Below are 13,703 nucleotides of genomic sequence, written 5' to 3' on the forward strand. Positions count from 1 at the left end.
AAAGGTATAACCTAGATTCGAGCCAAGGTCTTGAGTATTTAAACATGTTATTACTCTAACCTCGTGAAAGTGACAGGGGGGATTTCTAGCTTTCTCCAATAGAAAGCAAACACAAGTGTTGTCCACGCCTCCCGTATACGGAGAAAACCCTGCCCGACACACGTGGGTGCAAAGGACACTGTCTATCGGTTGTCCCTGCCTCCCCCTGGGACAGCAGACTGGAGGTTAGGATGACACAGTTTGCAAGCGAACTAGCTAGTTAGCGACACGGTGTACATACAATGGGATGGGGAGTGATTCAGGCTTGAATTCAGTTTAGGCAACAGTACCACCGTGTGGCTGTCAACTACCATTGAACGTGTTACCAACGCCGTACTAACGTCTGCGTGTTACTGTAATGAAAGTCATAGTCATAGTTTATATTCAATTCAAGGGGCTTTATTTGGCATGGGAAACACATGTTAACATTGCCAAAGCAAGTAAGGTAGATAATATACAAAAGTGAAATAAACAGTAAACATTACACTCACATGAGTTCCAAAAGAATAAAGACATTACAAATGTCATATTATGTATATATACAGTGTTGTAACGATGTACAAATGGTTAAAGTACAAAAGGGAAAATAAATAAGCACAAATATGGGTTATATTTACAATGGTGTTTGTTCTTCGCTGGTTGACCTTTTCTTGTGGCAACAGGTCACAAATCTTGCTGCTGTGATGACACACTGTTATTTCACTCAGTAGATATGTGATATATCTAAATTGGGTTTGTTTTCTAATTCTTTGTGGATCTATGAAATCTGAGGGAAATATGTGCCTCTAATATAGTCATACATTGTGCAGGAGGTTAGGAAGTGCAGCTCAGTTTCTACCTAATTTTGTGGGCAATCTCTTCTCTTCTCTTGAGAGCCAGGTTTGCCTACAGCGGCCTTTCTCAATAGCAAGGCTATGCTCACTGAGTCTGTACATAGTCATAGCTTTCCTTAAATTTGGGTTAGTCACAGTGGTCAGGTATTCTGCCACTATGTACTCTCTGTTTAGGGCCAAATAGCATTCTAGTTTGCTCTGTTTTTTGGTGAATTCTTTCCAATGTGTCAAGTAATTATCTTTTTGTTTTCTCATGATTTGGTTGGGTCTAGTTGTGTTGCTGTCCTGGGGCTCTGTGGGGTGTGTTTGTGAACAGAGCCCCAGGACCAGCTTGCTTAGGGAACACTTCTCCAGGTTCATCTCTGTAGGTGATTGCTTTGTTATGGAAGGTTTGGGAATTGCTTTTACATGGTTGTAGAATTTAACGTCTCTTAACGTCTCTTTTCTGGATTTTGATCATTAGCGGGTATCGGCCTAATTCTGCTCTGCATGCAGTATTTGTTGTTCTACGTTGTACATAGAGAAGACTTTTGCAGAATTCTGCATGCAGAGTCTCAATTTGGTGTTTGTCCCATTTTGTGAATTCATGGTTGGTGATTGGACCCCAGACCTCACAACCATAAAGGGCAATGGGTTCTATGACTGATTCAAGTATTTTTTAGCCAGATCCTAATTGGTATGTTGAATTTTATGTTCCTTTTGATGGCAGAGAATGCCCTTCTTGCCTTGTCTCTCAGATCGTTCACAGCTTTGTGGAAGTTACCTGTGGCGCTGATGTTTAGGCCAAGGTATGTATAGTTTTTTGTGTGCTCTAGGGCAACGGTGTCTAGATGGAATATATTTATATTAATTAGAGGTGCATCATTTATATTTATATTAATTAAATCTCAACCATAAATGTTATCATTTACAGTTTTTCACGTGCAAGCCGATATTCTGATGTAGACCACATTGAGCTATAGTGTGTAGCCTATGGCTTGTGTATTTCCTGTTATCACAGTCTAGAAAATATAATACCCAATAGGTAATGTGGCTTCCCTCAATGCCTCATTTTCTTCTTCTTCTTCTGTGGGTTTTATGGCAGACTACACCCAAAAATATGTATTACTGCTACCAACTGGATGAGGTTGGGAAAAAACAAGGTAAAAGTAAAACCCATACGTGATAGGGAAAACTAACTTAATCCACCCAAAATAAAACAATAAAAAAACACATTGAAAAAAACAAAACACCAAAACTCCCACTTCTTCCTTCAAATCTCACTATCTCACTTCTCAGGTTCTATGACCTGAGAAGATGGTACAGCTTGTGACAATACTCCATGCATCTTCTCCGCTGAGAAGTCTTTCAGTCCCAGGAACCATTCCGCCGCATCCACAATGATATCTATTTTCCTGGACTTCCTCTCCACCTTGGCAGTGCCATCAATCACCATAGCTATAAAGGCCACATTCTTAACCTTTATTTAACTAGGCAAGTCATTTAAGAACAAATTCTTATTTTCAATGACAGCGGGTTAACTGCCTAGGAACAGTGGGTTAACAGCCTTGTTCAGGGGCAGAACAACAGATTTTCACCTTGTCAGCTCGGGGATTCAATCTTGTAACCTTACGGTTACTAGTCCAACGCTCTAACCACTAGGCGACCTGCCGCCCCCAAGTATCTGTGTCCTGCTGTTGAATGGCAACCCCTGCAGCCTTCAGTGAAGGCCTATCCACCACCATGGACTCTTCAAAAGCACCATTCGAACCCTCAACCCATTTAACAGTTGCTGCATATGAAATTCTCTGGACAGCCCTGACTTTGGCCACCTTATTCTCAAACACCCTTGTTGGGCATTCCCACCACTATTGCAATATGTCATATTTGTATCACTTTTAAAACACATCCTCAACACCTCATGGGATGGTATGTTATCTTATCTCGCTGTATGCAGATCTAAACGTTAACCAATCACAGACTGTTGTTTCCAGTTCCCAGTACACCAGAAAATCCATATGAGTTGTGTCCGTTACTTTCAGTCGTAGAGACGAGTTCATAGGATTTCCCAGAGGGTGCGTGCTATTCGGAATCCTTGGGATGAAATATTTAGGCCTATTGTGTTAAGGAACATGTGGATTATTTGAAAACATTTGCTGAGTTGATAACGTATTGTCAAAGGCAAGTAGGCAATATTATGTACTGTGTTGATAGTGTAGTAGGCTAGTGTACAAAATTAACTACTATTCCCTGAGGGAAGGAAACAAGGTACAACATACAACTTTGATTGAAGACCTAAAATAATGCCTGACAACCAATTAAATCATAACGGTATCCTGTTATAGTGTGGCTACAGGGGTAGCCTATTCTACAATAATGTTACTATGTGCTAGTATTATTTATTTAATTTATCAATTAAATTGTGAATGGGTATGCTACTTCATTCAATGATTATGGTATTGTACAAGGTAGATACAGGAGTAGCCAATAGTCAACAATAATAACATAATTGAATGTGCTATAGTTAAACAATAAGGCACGAGGGGGTGTGGTATAAGGCCAATATACCATGGCTAAGGGCTGTTCTTATGCACGACACATCGCAGAGTGCCTGGATACAGCACTTAGCAGTGGTATATTGGCCATATATCACAAACGCCCGAGGTGCCTTATTGCTATTATAAACTGGTTACCAACATAATTAGGGCATTAAAAATACATGTTTTATTATGCCTGTGGTATACGGTCTGATATACCACGGCTGTCAGCCAGTCAGCATTCAGGGCTCGAACCACCCAGTTTATAATATGATTTATTTAATTGATGAATGAAATTGTAAGTGGAGATGGGTTGGCTACTTCATTCAGTGAATACTGAATGTCTTGCTATCTCTGGGAGTATGTTAATGACAGCTTTTCAGCTGTTGAACTATGGCAATGTCAAACTAATTTCTAAATCTCTTTCTTCTAGTCAAGAAGATATGATGAGCCAGATCAACCACTCAGCTTCAATTCAGCTGTTCAACCCACCACCCTCCCACTGCTCTCCCTCCACAAGTAACCACATCCTCTTCTCCTGTTCAACTAATTTGCCACCACACTAAAAAGGACTGTATTTACATACCCTTGTGCCCATCTCAGTGCAGCATCCATCCAACATGCCCTGTTAAGAACTCTTTTTATTTTTTAAATATTTTTTTATATATATTGACCAATCAATGGACACGTTTACAAAAAAAAATACCAACACAAATGCTCTCTAATCACAACTATGTTCTGATTGCTTTGTGTTTGTCAGGATGCCTAAAATGTGAAAAATGTAATCAAGATGCTACAATACTGTTTGTGTGTGTGAGCAAAGGTTGGCAAAAACCTTCAAAGGTGGTGGTGCTATGTTGTGGGTTATCTTGAATACCAGGCAGATGTTTGAGTACAGAATGAAATGGTGTAAACTGAACAGGTTGAACTTGTTGAGGACACTCTTTGAGAAAGGGGTTCCAACAGAGGTGTTTGGCTGTCACCAAAGGAGAGCCCTTTTTGGTTCCATCAAGAACCCTTTTGAGTTGCATGTAGAACCAACCCTCTGTGGAATGGAATCCCAAAAGGGTTCTACCTAGACACCAAAGGGGTTCTACCTGGAACCAAAAAGTGTTCTTCAAAGGGTTATCATATGGGGATAGCGGAATAATCCTTTTAGGTTCTAGATAGCACCTTTTTTTGTAAGAGTGTAGGCATATATTGAAGTGGTGGTTCTACGGTTTTCTGTAAAAAAAAATGTAATGGTTAATTGGTGGTGGTGGTAAGTTAAGATAATCAGAAATACCATAAAATATCCCCACTTTTAGCACACATTTGCAAGCAGGCAAAGTAGACTATTTCTACAGTATATACAGTTAATGGGTGTTTGGATACTGACGTTGATTTTGCACTGTGTGGATGGATGTTGTCAGTGTTGTTGCTCTCTCCATGTCACCGGTGGATGACACGTTTACCTCGGGATCATTGGATATGACCATACGACTCTGGGACCTGCACTCTCCCAACTGTCAGGTGAGTAAGAGAAGCTTTAGAAGCCACATGTCACGAGTGGCGCTCGGCGGTCGTCGTCACCGGCCTATTAGCTGCCACGGATTGTCTTTCCTCCCCCTCCTTGTATGTTTATTGGTAGCACCTGTTTATGTATGATTAGTTTGTCTTTATTAGACAGCCTGGTTTTTGTGCGGGATTATTTCAGTGTAACCTTCGGCTCTGTTGTAGAGGTACGTGTTAGTGCCTGGTCGTGATTTTTCCGTTGTACATTTTCATTCCCTGTGTTTGGGGCCGTTACTATTGTGAGCACCCTATGGTGCGTTGGTGCTATTAAAGACGCACAGCATTGCACTCTCTGTCTCCTGCGTTTGACTCCACACCCACGACACCCGGAGCATTACACCACAGTCCTGTCATTTTGCTCTTCAGATGAGCATTAGGAAAAAAGACAAATCAAATCAAATACATTTTTATTTGTCACATGCGCCAAATACAAGAGGTGAAGACCTTGCCGTGAAATGCTTACTTACAAGCCTTTAACCAACAATGCGGTAAAGAAATAAGAGTTAATAAAATATTGACCAAATAAAATAACAAATAAAATATAAAGTAATCAGGCTATATACAGGGGGTACCGGTACCGTTCAATGTCTGGCGGTACAGGTTATTCGAGGTCATTTGTACATGTAGGTAGGGGTAAAGTGACTTTGCATAGATATTAAACAGCAAGTAGCAGCAGTGTAAAAACAATGGGGGGTTGTCAATGTAAATAGTCCAGGTGGCCATTTGGTTAATTGTTCAGCAGTCTTATGGCTTGGAGACATAACCTGTTAAGGAGCCCTTTGGACCTAGACTTGACACTCTGGTACTGCTTGCCGTGTGGTACCAGAGAGAACAGTCTATGACTTCAGTGACTGGAGTCTTTGATAATTTTTGGGCCTTCCTCTGACACCTCCTAGTATATAGGTCCTGGATGACAGGAAGCTTGGCCCCAGTGATGTACTGGGCCGTACGCACTACCCTCTGTAGCGCCTTACGGTCGAATGCCAAGCAGATGCCATACCAGGTGGTGATGCAACCGGTCAGGATGCTCTCGATGGTGCAGCTGTATAACTTTTTGAGGATCTGGGAAACATGTTGTCGTGCCGTGCCCTCTTCACGACTGTCTTAGTGTGTTTGGACCATGATAGTTTGTTGGTGATGTGGACACCAAGTAACTTGAAACTCTCCACCCACTCCACTACTGCCCCATCGATGTGAATGGGGGCCTATTTGACCCTCCTTTTCCTGTAGTACACAATCAGCTCCTTTGTCTTGCTCACGTTGAGGGAGAGGTGTTTGTCCTGGCACCACACTGCCAGGTCTCTGACCTCCTCCCTATAGGCTGTCTCAATGTTGTCAGTGATCAGGCCTACCTACCAATGTTGTGTCGTCAACAAACTTAATGATGGTGTTGGAGTCGTGCCTGGCCGTGCAGTCATGAGTGAACAGGGAGTACTGGAGGGGACTGAGCACGCACCCCTGAGGGGCCCCTGTACTGAGGATCAGTGTGGCAGATGTGTTGTTGCCTACCCTTACCACCTGGGGGCCCGTCAGGAAGTCCAGGATCCAGTTGCAGAGGGAGGTGTTTAGTCCCAGGGTCCTTAGCTTAGTGATGAGCTTTGAGGGCACTATGGTGTTGATGTAGTCAATGAACAGCATTCTCACATAGGTGTTCCTTTTGTCCATGTGGGAAAGTGTGGAGTGCGATTGATATTGGGTCATCTGTGGATCTGTTGGGGCGGTATGCGGATTGGATTGGGTGTAGGGTTTTCGGGATGATGGTGTTGATGTGAGCCATGACCAGCCTTTCAAAGGACTTCATGGCTACCGACGTGAGTGCTACAGAGCGGTAGTCATTTAGGCAGGATACCTTTGCTTTCTTGGGCACAGGGACTATGGTGGTCTGCTCTACCAATGGGGGCGCTGTTCACATCCAAGATGCATTCAATGGAGCTTTGCTGCACATTTTCTAAGTGAGAGAACTGTTATCACACTGCACTGATGGACCTAATGTACATATTCACACACAGATCTACTAATATGCAAATAGCTCACACCATGTATTATCTCTAGTAAATACATAGTTATTTTCTGACTGGCTGCATCTTGACATGTGTCTCTCCTGTGTGTTATGTAGGGCTACAACAACATTTCACTCGAGGCCTGCTGCTTCACCCCAGACTCAAAGTTTGTCATGATTGGTGAGCTCAGCACCTCCAAGTCCCAACATTAGAACTTGGCAAACTAGGCTGTCTTACCCAGCCCTCCCTGATCCACGGAAATCTAATATCAGAACAACTCAACACAATTTCAAGTCTGACGCTCAAGACAATTCTAGGGTCACCCAAATCAATTTGCCATTTGACCCAATTAGCTGATATTATTACTATCTGAACTCCAATAAGTCCAGAGGTTTGTATAACTATTTTCCCCCAATCCATCATCAATAACCACTTAACTAACCCTCAGAGAGTGCGATGAAAATAGCTGTTCTGGATGGGAAGCATTCTTTACTAATCAACACACTGCAGTTTAATTTAAATACATGATGTTTGCCAGCACCTGCTCCAATATGGTGAGACACACACACAAACACTTTCATCAGCCAAACACTCATTCACTCAGACACGCGTACATTGTCTTTCACTGGCCCCTGCCAACCTCTACCCCCACACTCTCTGTTTCTCTCTTTGCAGGCGTCTTGGCTTCCCAGTGTAGGAGACTGATAAAGGAGTGGGGCCACAGAGAAACTGTCATCATCATTACCCAGCATGCCTTTCTCCTTTCATGTTGCTCTGAGTATGCAAATGCTTAACACTGTGAACTCTTAATGGCTCCAGATAAAATTGTATGCACACTAAGGCATTGGTGAAAGGGATTCCAATGTCGATTATCCCTGAGGAGAGCTGTCACTCTATACACTGATTGATTTGCCAAATAGGGAAGGTTACATAAGGGGAGCACTAGAGCTGTGGTTAGTTATTACAGTAGTTATTGTCCACCTGTGGCCTGCAGATAAATTGAGATACATTTTTATAAGAGTAGAGAAGACCTGAGGTATACTACTGCCAAAAACTTGTTTAGATATCTTTTTTTTTACTGTGATTCTGAGGAAACTGCCACATAATGTTAATAAGTAGAGAGTTATGTATGAACTTGTAACTTTTTGATACAGTGACAAACTTCAATCAAGTGTTAATTTGACCCACTGATACATGTTTTATTGGGAATTCAATGTTAGTGTTTTTTGTACGGTTTATTCTGAAAGTATTCAAATGTTTTAATGTCTACTATTTATGTCCTTAAACTCTGGTGTTTTTCATGTGTGTGCATTCGTGTGTGCGTGCACATAAAGTGTATCTGTGTGTATAGTAGAGAGGGGGCCTCTGTTGAATAATGTATAGAACCTTGGAGCTTACTGAATTATGAATGATCCCATCACAGGTAACCTCACAGGTACACACTCATCTTTCTCTCACCACCTATGTGTGTGTGTGTGTGTGTGTGTGTGTGTGTGTGTGTGTGTGTGTGTGTGTGTGTGTGTGTGTGTGTGTGTGTGTGTGTGTGTGTGTGTGTGTGTGTGTGTGTGTGTGTGTGTGTGTGTGTGTGTGTGTGTGTGTGTGTGTGTGTGTGTGTGTCTCTCTATCTTTCTCTCATACACACAGTCACAATCAGACATATTGCTAATGAAAGAGCTTTGTTGTAGTTTTTGTACCTGGCCATTGTTTCGGTCCTTAAGTACTGACCAAAAAACCCACCATTCCTGCCCCTATGACATAATGCTTTGTAGACCTAAACCTGTGTGTAATATCATAAGCCTATAGTCTACCTATAGCCTACTTTACCATTTAATGTTTAGTTAACAATTAGGCTGGGATATGGAAATAGATAGCTTTTACATCAAAAGGTATCTGAGATTTATCAGTCAAGGGGAACAATGCTTATCTCTCACATATTAAACGGGGTCTAATTACATTACAGTCTGTAGCCTACCAAAGGTGCAGTGTCGAAACTTCGGGATTAGCTTCATGCGGGGTGTCGCATTTCTGTGACCAGGTGGCTGGAATTTGAGATCTCTGCTGCGTCCGTGTGTGTTGAACCGATCCGGTTCACGATGTGCATGAGTGATAGATAATATGTCATTGCTGATGACACAGGGACAGACATCCAACAAAAGATAGAGACCCAAGGACAATATATTTCACCTGCGGAGTTCTGAAAGATAACGTGTCTACTGCGCCTGCGTTGCCACTTGACGCGGTGTATAGAAGCGCGTCGTTGGAGAGGTCCCACTCCAAGCGCTGTAAAGTGGTTGTCATTGATACACGAATAATTTTAGAGCAGTCGTTAAGGTGGCATATCCACTGACAGCCGCGTTATTACTCACCTGCCACAGTGTCACAGGTCAGGTTTCACGCGTTAGGAATCCCCCAAGTCAACCGTGGGGCTTTTATGTCACTTACGCTGAAGTTGGTTTAGGCCGAACTGCCTGCTGCCAGTACGGAGGATCTAACTGAGCAGCAACAGAGAGAGATAGAGGACACGTAGAGACTCACACTGGAAGGCTACCTTGGAGGAGAGGATTTTGAAGCATAAATCTTACTGCCAAAGGATGTCGCACCAGACTGGAATCCATGGTAAATGTCCTCTTGGGTAGGCCTATACGCGCATGATATAATTGGAACGAACGATAGCTAGTGTTGTATTGTATAGAGGGGGAAAGTGATTCTTATCAATTACCAGTGCTCTCTCTTTGCCCTGTGCCATTGTGCGTAAAAGCTCTCCAATCGTGTAGGCCTACCGATCCGTTCTGAGTTTTAAGAATTTGGTGTTGCAAAAAAATTCGGGACATTCTGCGACACAACACTGTAATTTGATGTGATGTAATGTGATGGTAATTCATTCTTACTTTAACGGGAATGTTATGCCAGCTCGTGGTATTCAGATGGTGAGTGACACCTCGGGGCGCAGTCTGTGTGAATACGCGTATGGAGCCTCTAACCTTACTCACATAATCATCTTCATTGGAGTCTATATAATACCACACGTGTAAACATTTAGTCCCATATAGAACCATTATTTTTTCTCCCATATGAGGGATATAATGTGAAACATTATTTGTCACTTTCCTAAAAGCAGTTGGGATATTTCAAACCCTATGAGATGTACCGTATCTATGGGAATGTGTGTTTAGTTTATGGCTATGTGCGTATGTTTCAGCATGTGAGTAACTGGAGCTAGGGGCGGAAGCATATACATCTCCTCTCTCTCACTTATCTCACCTGATCCTACATCATTTATGAGACTGCTGCTGTGTTTGGTAACCATGGTGAGAGATGTGAGGCGTACAGAAAATCTTATTAAAGAGAGGGAAACTCACTTCGTGTAATAACCCAAATTATGGGCTCAGTCCATTCGAAAGAGAACGACTTTCCCCAACCGGTATCAATTGTTCTGGGATCAGCTTGTTGTGTATAGACTCTATTCACTCTGTGTCAGCTGTACAGTATCTCTGTGACCCCTGTCTGGCAAGGGATCAGATTTTCTCCCCGGTGTCTCAAGTTCTTACTGCCCCATCTCTCTCTCTCTCACTCTCTTTCTTTCTCTCTCTCTCCATCTTCCTCTCCCCTCTCTCCCCGTCTCCCTCTCTCTCTCGCTTTCTTTCTTTCTCTCTCTCTCCATCTTCCTCTCCTCTCTCTCCCCGTCTCCCTCTCTCTCTTTCGCTTCCTTTCTCTTGATCTATCTCTGTTTGCACACCTCCCTTTCTCTTTCTCTGTCTCCCTCTCCACCCCCACCCCTCTCTCTCCCTCCTTTCTCCCTTTCTCTATATCTCTCCACCTCCCTGTCTCTTTCTCTCTGTCTCCCTATACCTCTCTCTGTCTCCCTCTCTCTCTGCCCCCCCCCCTCTTGTCTACCAAACCATTGAAGCATCGGATGAACTGAAGGACTTCCTGGCCAGGGTGAGGGGAGGGACCATCAGAATAGCAAAGATTGTCATCAGAGATGGTAAGTATGGGTGATGCATGTACAGAGTATGTGAAGTCTAGAACCAAAACTGAGTAAAGACTACATGTTTATCTACCAATTGGCGGATCTACTAAACCTGATCCACTGGGGACTGGCAACTATTGAAATGTGAGGACTGTGCTCAAAGATGAGAGTTTGATATGAGTATTTCTCTGTCCGTCTTCCAGAGGAACTGGTGCTAGGCGCATACAGAGAACCTGTAAAGAGCTGGGACAAGGACTATGATCACTTCCTCCTTCCTCTGCTGGTGGCTCAGGAGCCCTGCTACATCCTGTACCGCCTCGACACCCAGAATGCACAGGGCTATGAATGGATCTTCATCGCTTGGTCACCTGATCAATCACCAGTACGTAAATACTAAGACCAAACATCTCTATTTGCAGTCAACATTGAATAACATTATGCAAGCTTGCAATACTATACAAATCACCAGAACAAAATGACAGTTGTGTTTTATTGTCACATACACCGGAGAGGTGCAGTGAAATGTGTTGTTTTACAAGGTCAGCCATCGTATTACAGCTCCCATGGAACAAATTAGTGTTAAGTGCCTTGCTCAAAATCGACAGATTTTTCATCTCGTCTGCTCAAGTATTCAACAGCAACCTTTCATTTACTGGCCCAACGCTCTAACCGCTAGGCTACCTACAATGCTCTAACCGCTAGGCTACCTGCAACGCTCTAACCGCTAGGCTACCTGCCATGCTCTAACCGCTAGGCTACCTACAATGCTCTAACCGCTAGGCTACCTGCAACGCTCTAACCGCTAGGCTACCTGCCATGCTCTAACCGCTAGGCTACCTGCCTCGATCATGCATACACTTTATACACATTTTCTGTAAAACATGCACATGCAATGCACTACCCAGTGTTCTTTCCTCATCCGCTATGCCTCCTGTAGGTGAGGGAGAAGATGGTCTACGCTGCCACCCGTGCCACATTAAAGAAGGAGTTTGGCGGAGGCCACATCAAGGATGAGATGTTTGGCACAGTTGAGGTCTGTGGTCTGGAATCATCAAATTCAAAACACTTTTATTTGACTTTGGTTTACCTGACTTGTGGGTTAACCCTATCAATCCCTGGCCTTTGAAATAACTCCCTTCTCCCCCCTTTATTTTCTGCATATTGGAACATTTGACTCACTCCACAGCATACAAATGTTTCTACTCTGTTCAGGAGGGCCAGGGGTTAAGATGCTTACTAGACAACACCCACTCCAGAGTCCACAAAGTAGAGCAAAGTTCCACATTCTATTTGGGTAGACTAGACACAAGAGGGCAGTTGATGAAGGAGGGGTTAAATGAGGTCTTGACCTCATTAGGTCAGAAGATTATCATGTGAAGACACTACAGTCAGTGACTGATGTCACCCAGTTGCCTTTTCTGTCTATATATCAGCCTCCAATCAGTCAAATCACTATGTGATTGACAGCTCATGGTAACAGCTGATCACAACCCTTCCTCAGTGGTCTCATCTACCTCCTTACATATGTAGGATCTTAATCTGTTGCAGGACAACGTTCCGGCAATGCAGGAAATGTAAAACTTATTGTGTAGTTGCATTTTAAAAGGCTTCTGAAGTTTATCATTTCCACTTTGAAATTCCCCCTACGAAACATGTATCAACCCCTACAAAAATCTCCATTATTATAATCCACATAATAATTCACATTTTCTGTTGCTGTGAGATTATTTTCATGCTGTCGGAAACTGGCTCAAATTAAGAGTTAAGATGATGTATGATAAATTGGATAGGAGCCCTCTTTTTGTGAATAACGTATGTTGGGCTTGTTCAGCGAATCACTTCCTGGTTCCTATGTCCACAGGAAGACCTGTGTTTCCAGGGGTACCTGCGTCACATGTCTTCCTGCTCCTCCCCTGCACCTCTCACAGTAGCGGAGCAGGAGCTGCAGCGAATAAAAATCACAGAGGTAAAGCAAAGGGGAGTGACTGTGCTATATATCCACCAATTAGTATATTATTTTCAGTGTATATTACAAACATATATGATGAAGGCTACTACTGTGAGATAATGTGTATTGTTATACCTTTGTATGATGTGTACTACATATTGTCATCCATATGTGTTTGTGTCTCTATAATGTGCCATCAAGGACAAGGTTGTATGGGTAAGCTAGGGTTCTTCTCTCAGTATTCTCACGTGTGTATTTTGTATCTGTGTGTGTGTGTGTGTGTGTGTGTGTGTGTGTGTGTGTGTGTGTGTGTGTGTGTGTGTGTGTGTGTGTGTGTGTGTGTGTGTGTGTGTGTGTGTGTGTGTGTGTGTGTGTGTGTGTGTGTGTGTGTGTGTGTGTGTGTGTGTGTGTGTGTGTGTGTGTGTGTGTGAGCATCTGGTTCAGGTGTATGTAGGCAATGAGTGCAAGTATGTGTGCAAACTGTGTGTGCATGTGTGTGAGAGAAAAAAGAGAGAAAGAGATCAAACATTGTTTGTCCATTATATGCCCACAGGATGAACGTAGAAGGTTAAGCAACACTCCTAGAGGACGAGCAAAGGTTTGTCCCGCCCTCTCATCTTCAACTCTGTACTAAAGACCTTTAAAAGTGGCACTCCAGTCTCCTTTTCAAGTCATTTAACAAAAGGCACATCTCAATGGGTGGTCCAGGTAAGTCATGACATTGCACATGTGGGGGGTGGGCCTTTCTTTTTTTGTTCTCTATTGCTCCTCTATTGTTCCTGAAGCAAGGGGGAGGCCGGTGACATCATGACTTCCCATCAGACCAGCTCCTTGAATGCCCTA

The 13,703-nt window shown here is 43.1% G+C and overlaps 1 protein-coding gene across 1 annotated transcript in view; it reads left to right on the plus strand.

Annotated features, from left to right (window-relative positions):
• Positions 1-9,217: 9,217 nt before the first annotated feature.
• The window catches only part of LOC124028383 (twinfilin-2-like), an 8,350-nt gene continuing 3,864 nt past the window's right edge, over positions 9,218-13,703 (plus strand). The window contains exons 1-7 of the mRNA XM_046340457.1: positions 9,218-9,558; positions 10,850-10,927; positions 11,116-11,294; positions 11,850-11,945; positions 12,774-12,878; positions 13,062-13,076; positions 13,414-13,458. Of these exons, the coding sequence (XP_046196413.1) occupies positions 9,534-9,558; positions 10,850-10,927; positions 11,116-11,294; positions 11,850-11,945; positions 12,774-12,878; positions 13,062-13,076; positions 13,414-13,458 (543 nt within the window). The 5' untranslated portion in view covers positions 9,218-9,533. The remainder of the gene's footprint in view (positions 9,559-10,849; positions 10,928-11,115; positions 11,295-11,849; positions 11,946-12,773; positions 12,879-13,061; positions 13,077-13,413; positions 13,459-13,703) is intronic.

Source organism: Oncorhynchus gorbuscha, linkage group LG03 (genome assembly GCF_021184085.1).
Source record: "Oncorhynchus gorbuscha isolate QuinsamMale2020 ecotype Even-year linkage group LG03, OgorEven_v1.0, whole genome shotgun sequence".
Classification (NCBI taxonomy): Eukaryota; Metazoa; Chordata; class Actinopteri; order Salmoniformes; family Salmonidae; genus Oncorhynchus; species Oncorhynchus gorbuscha.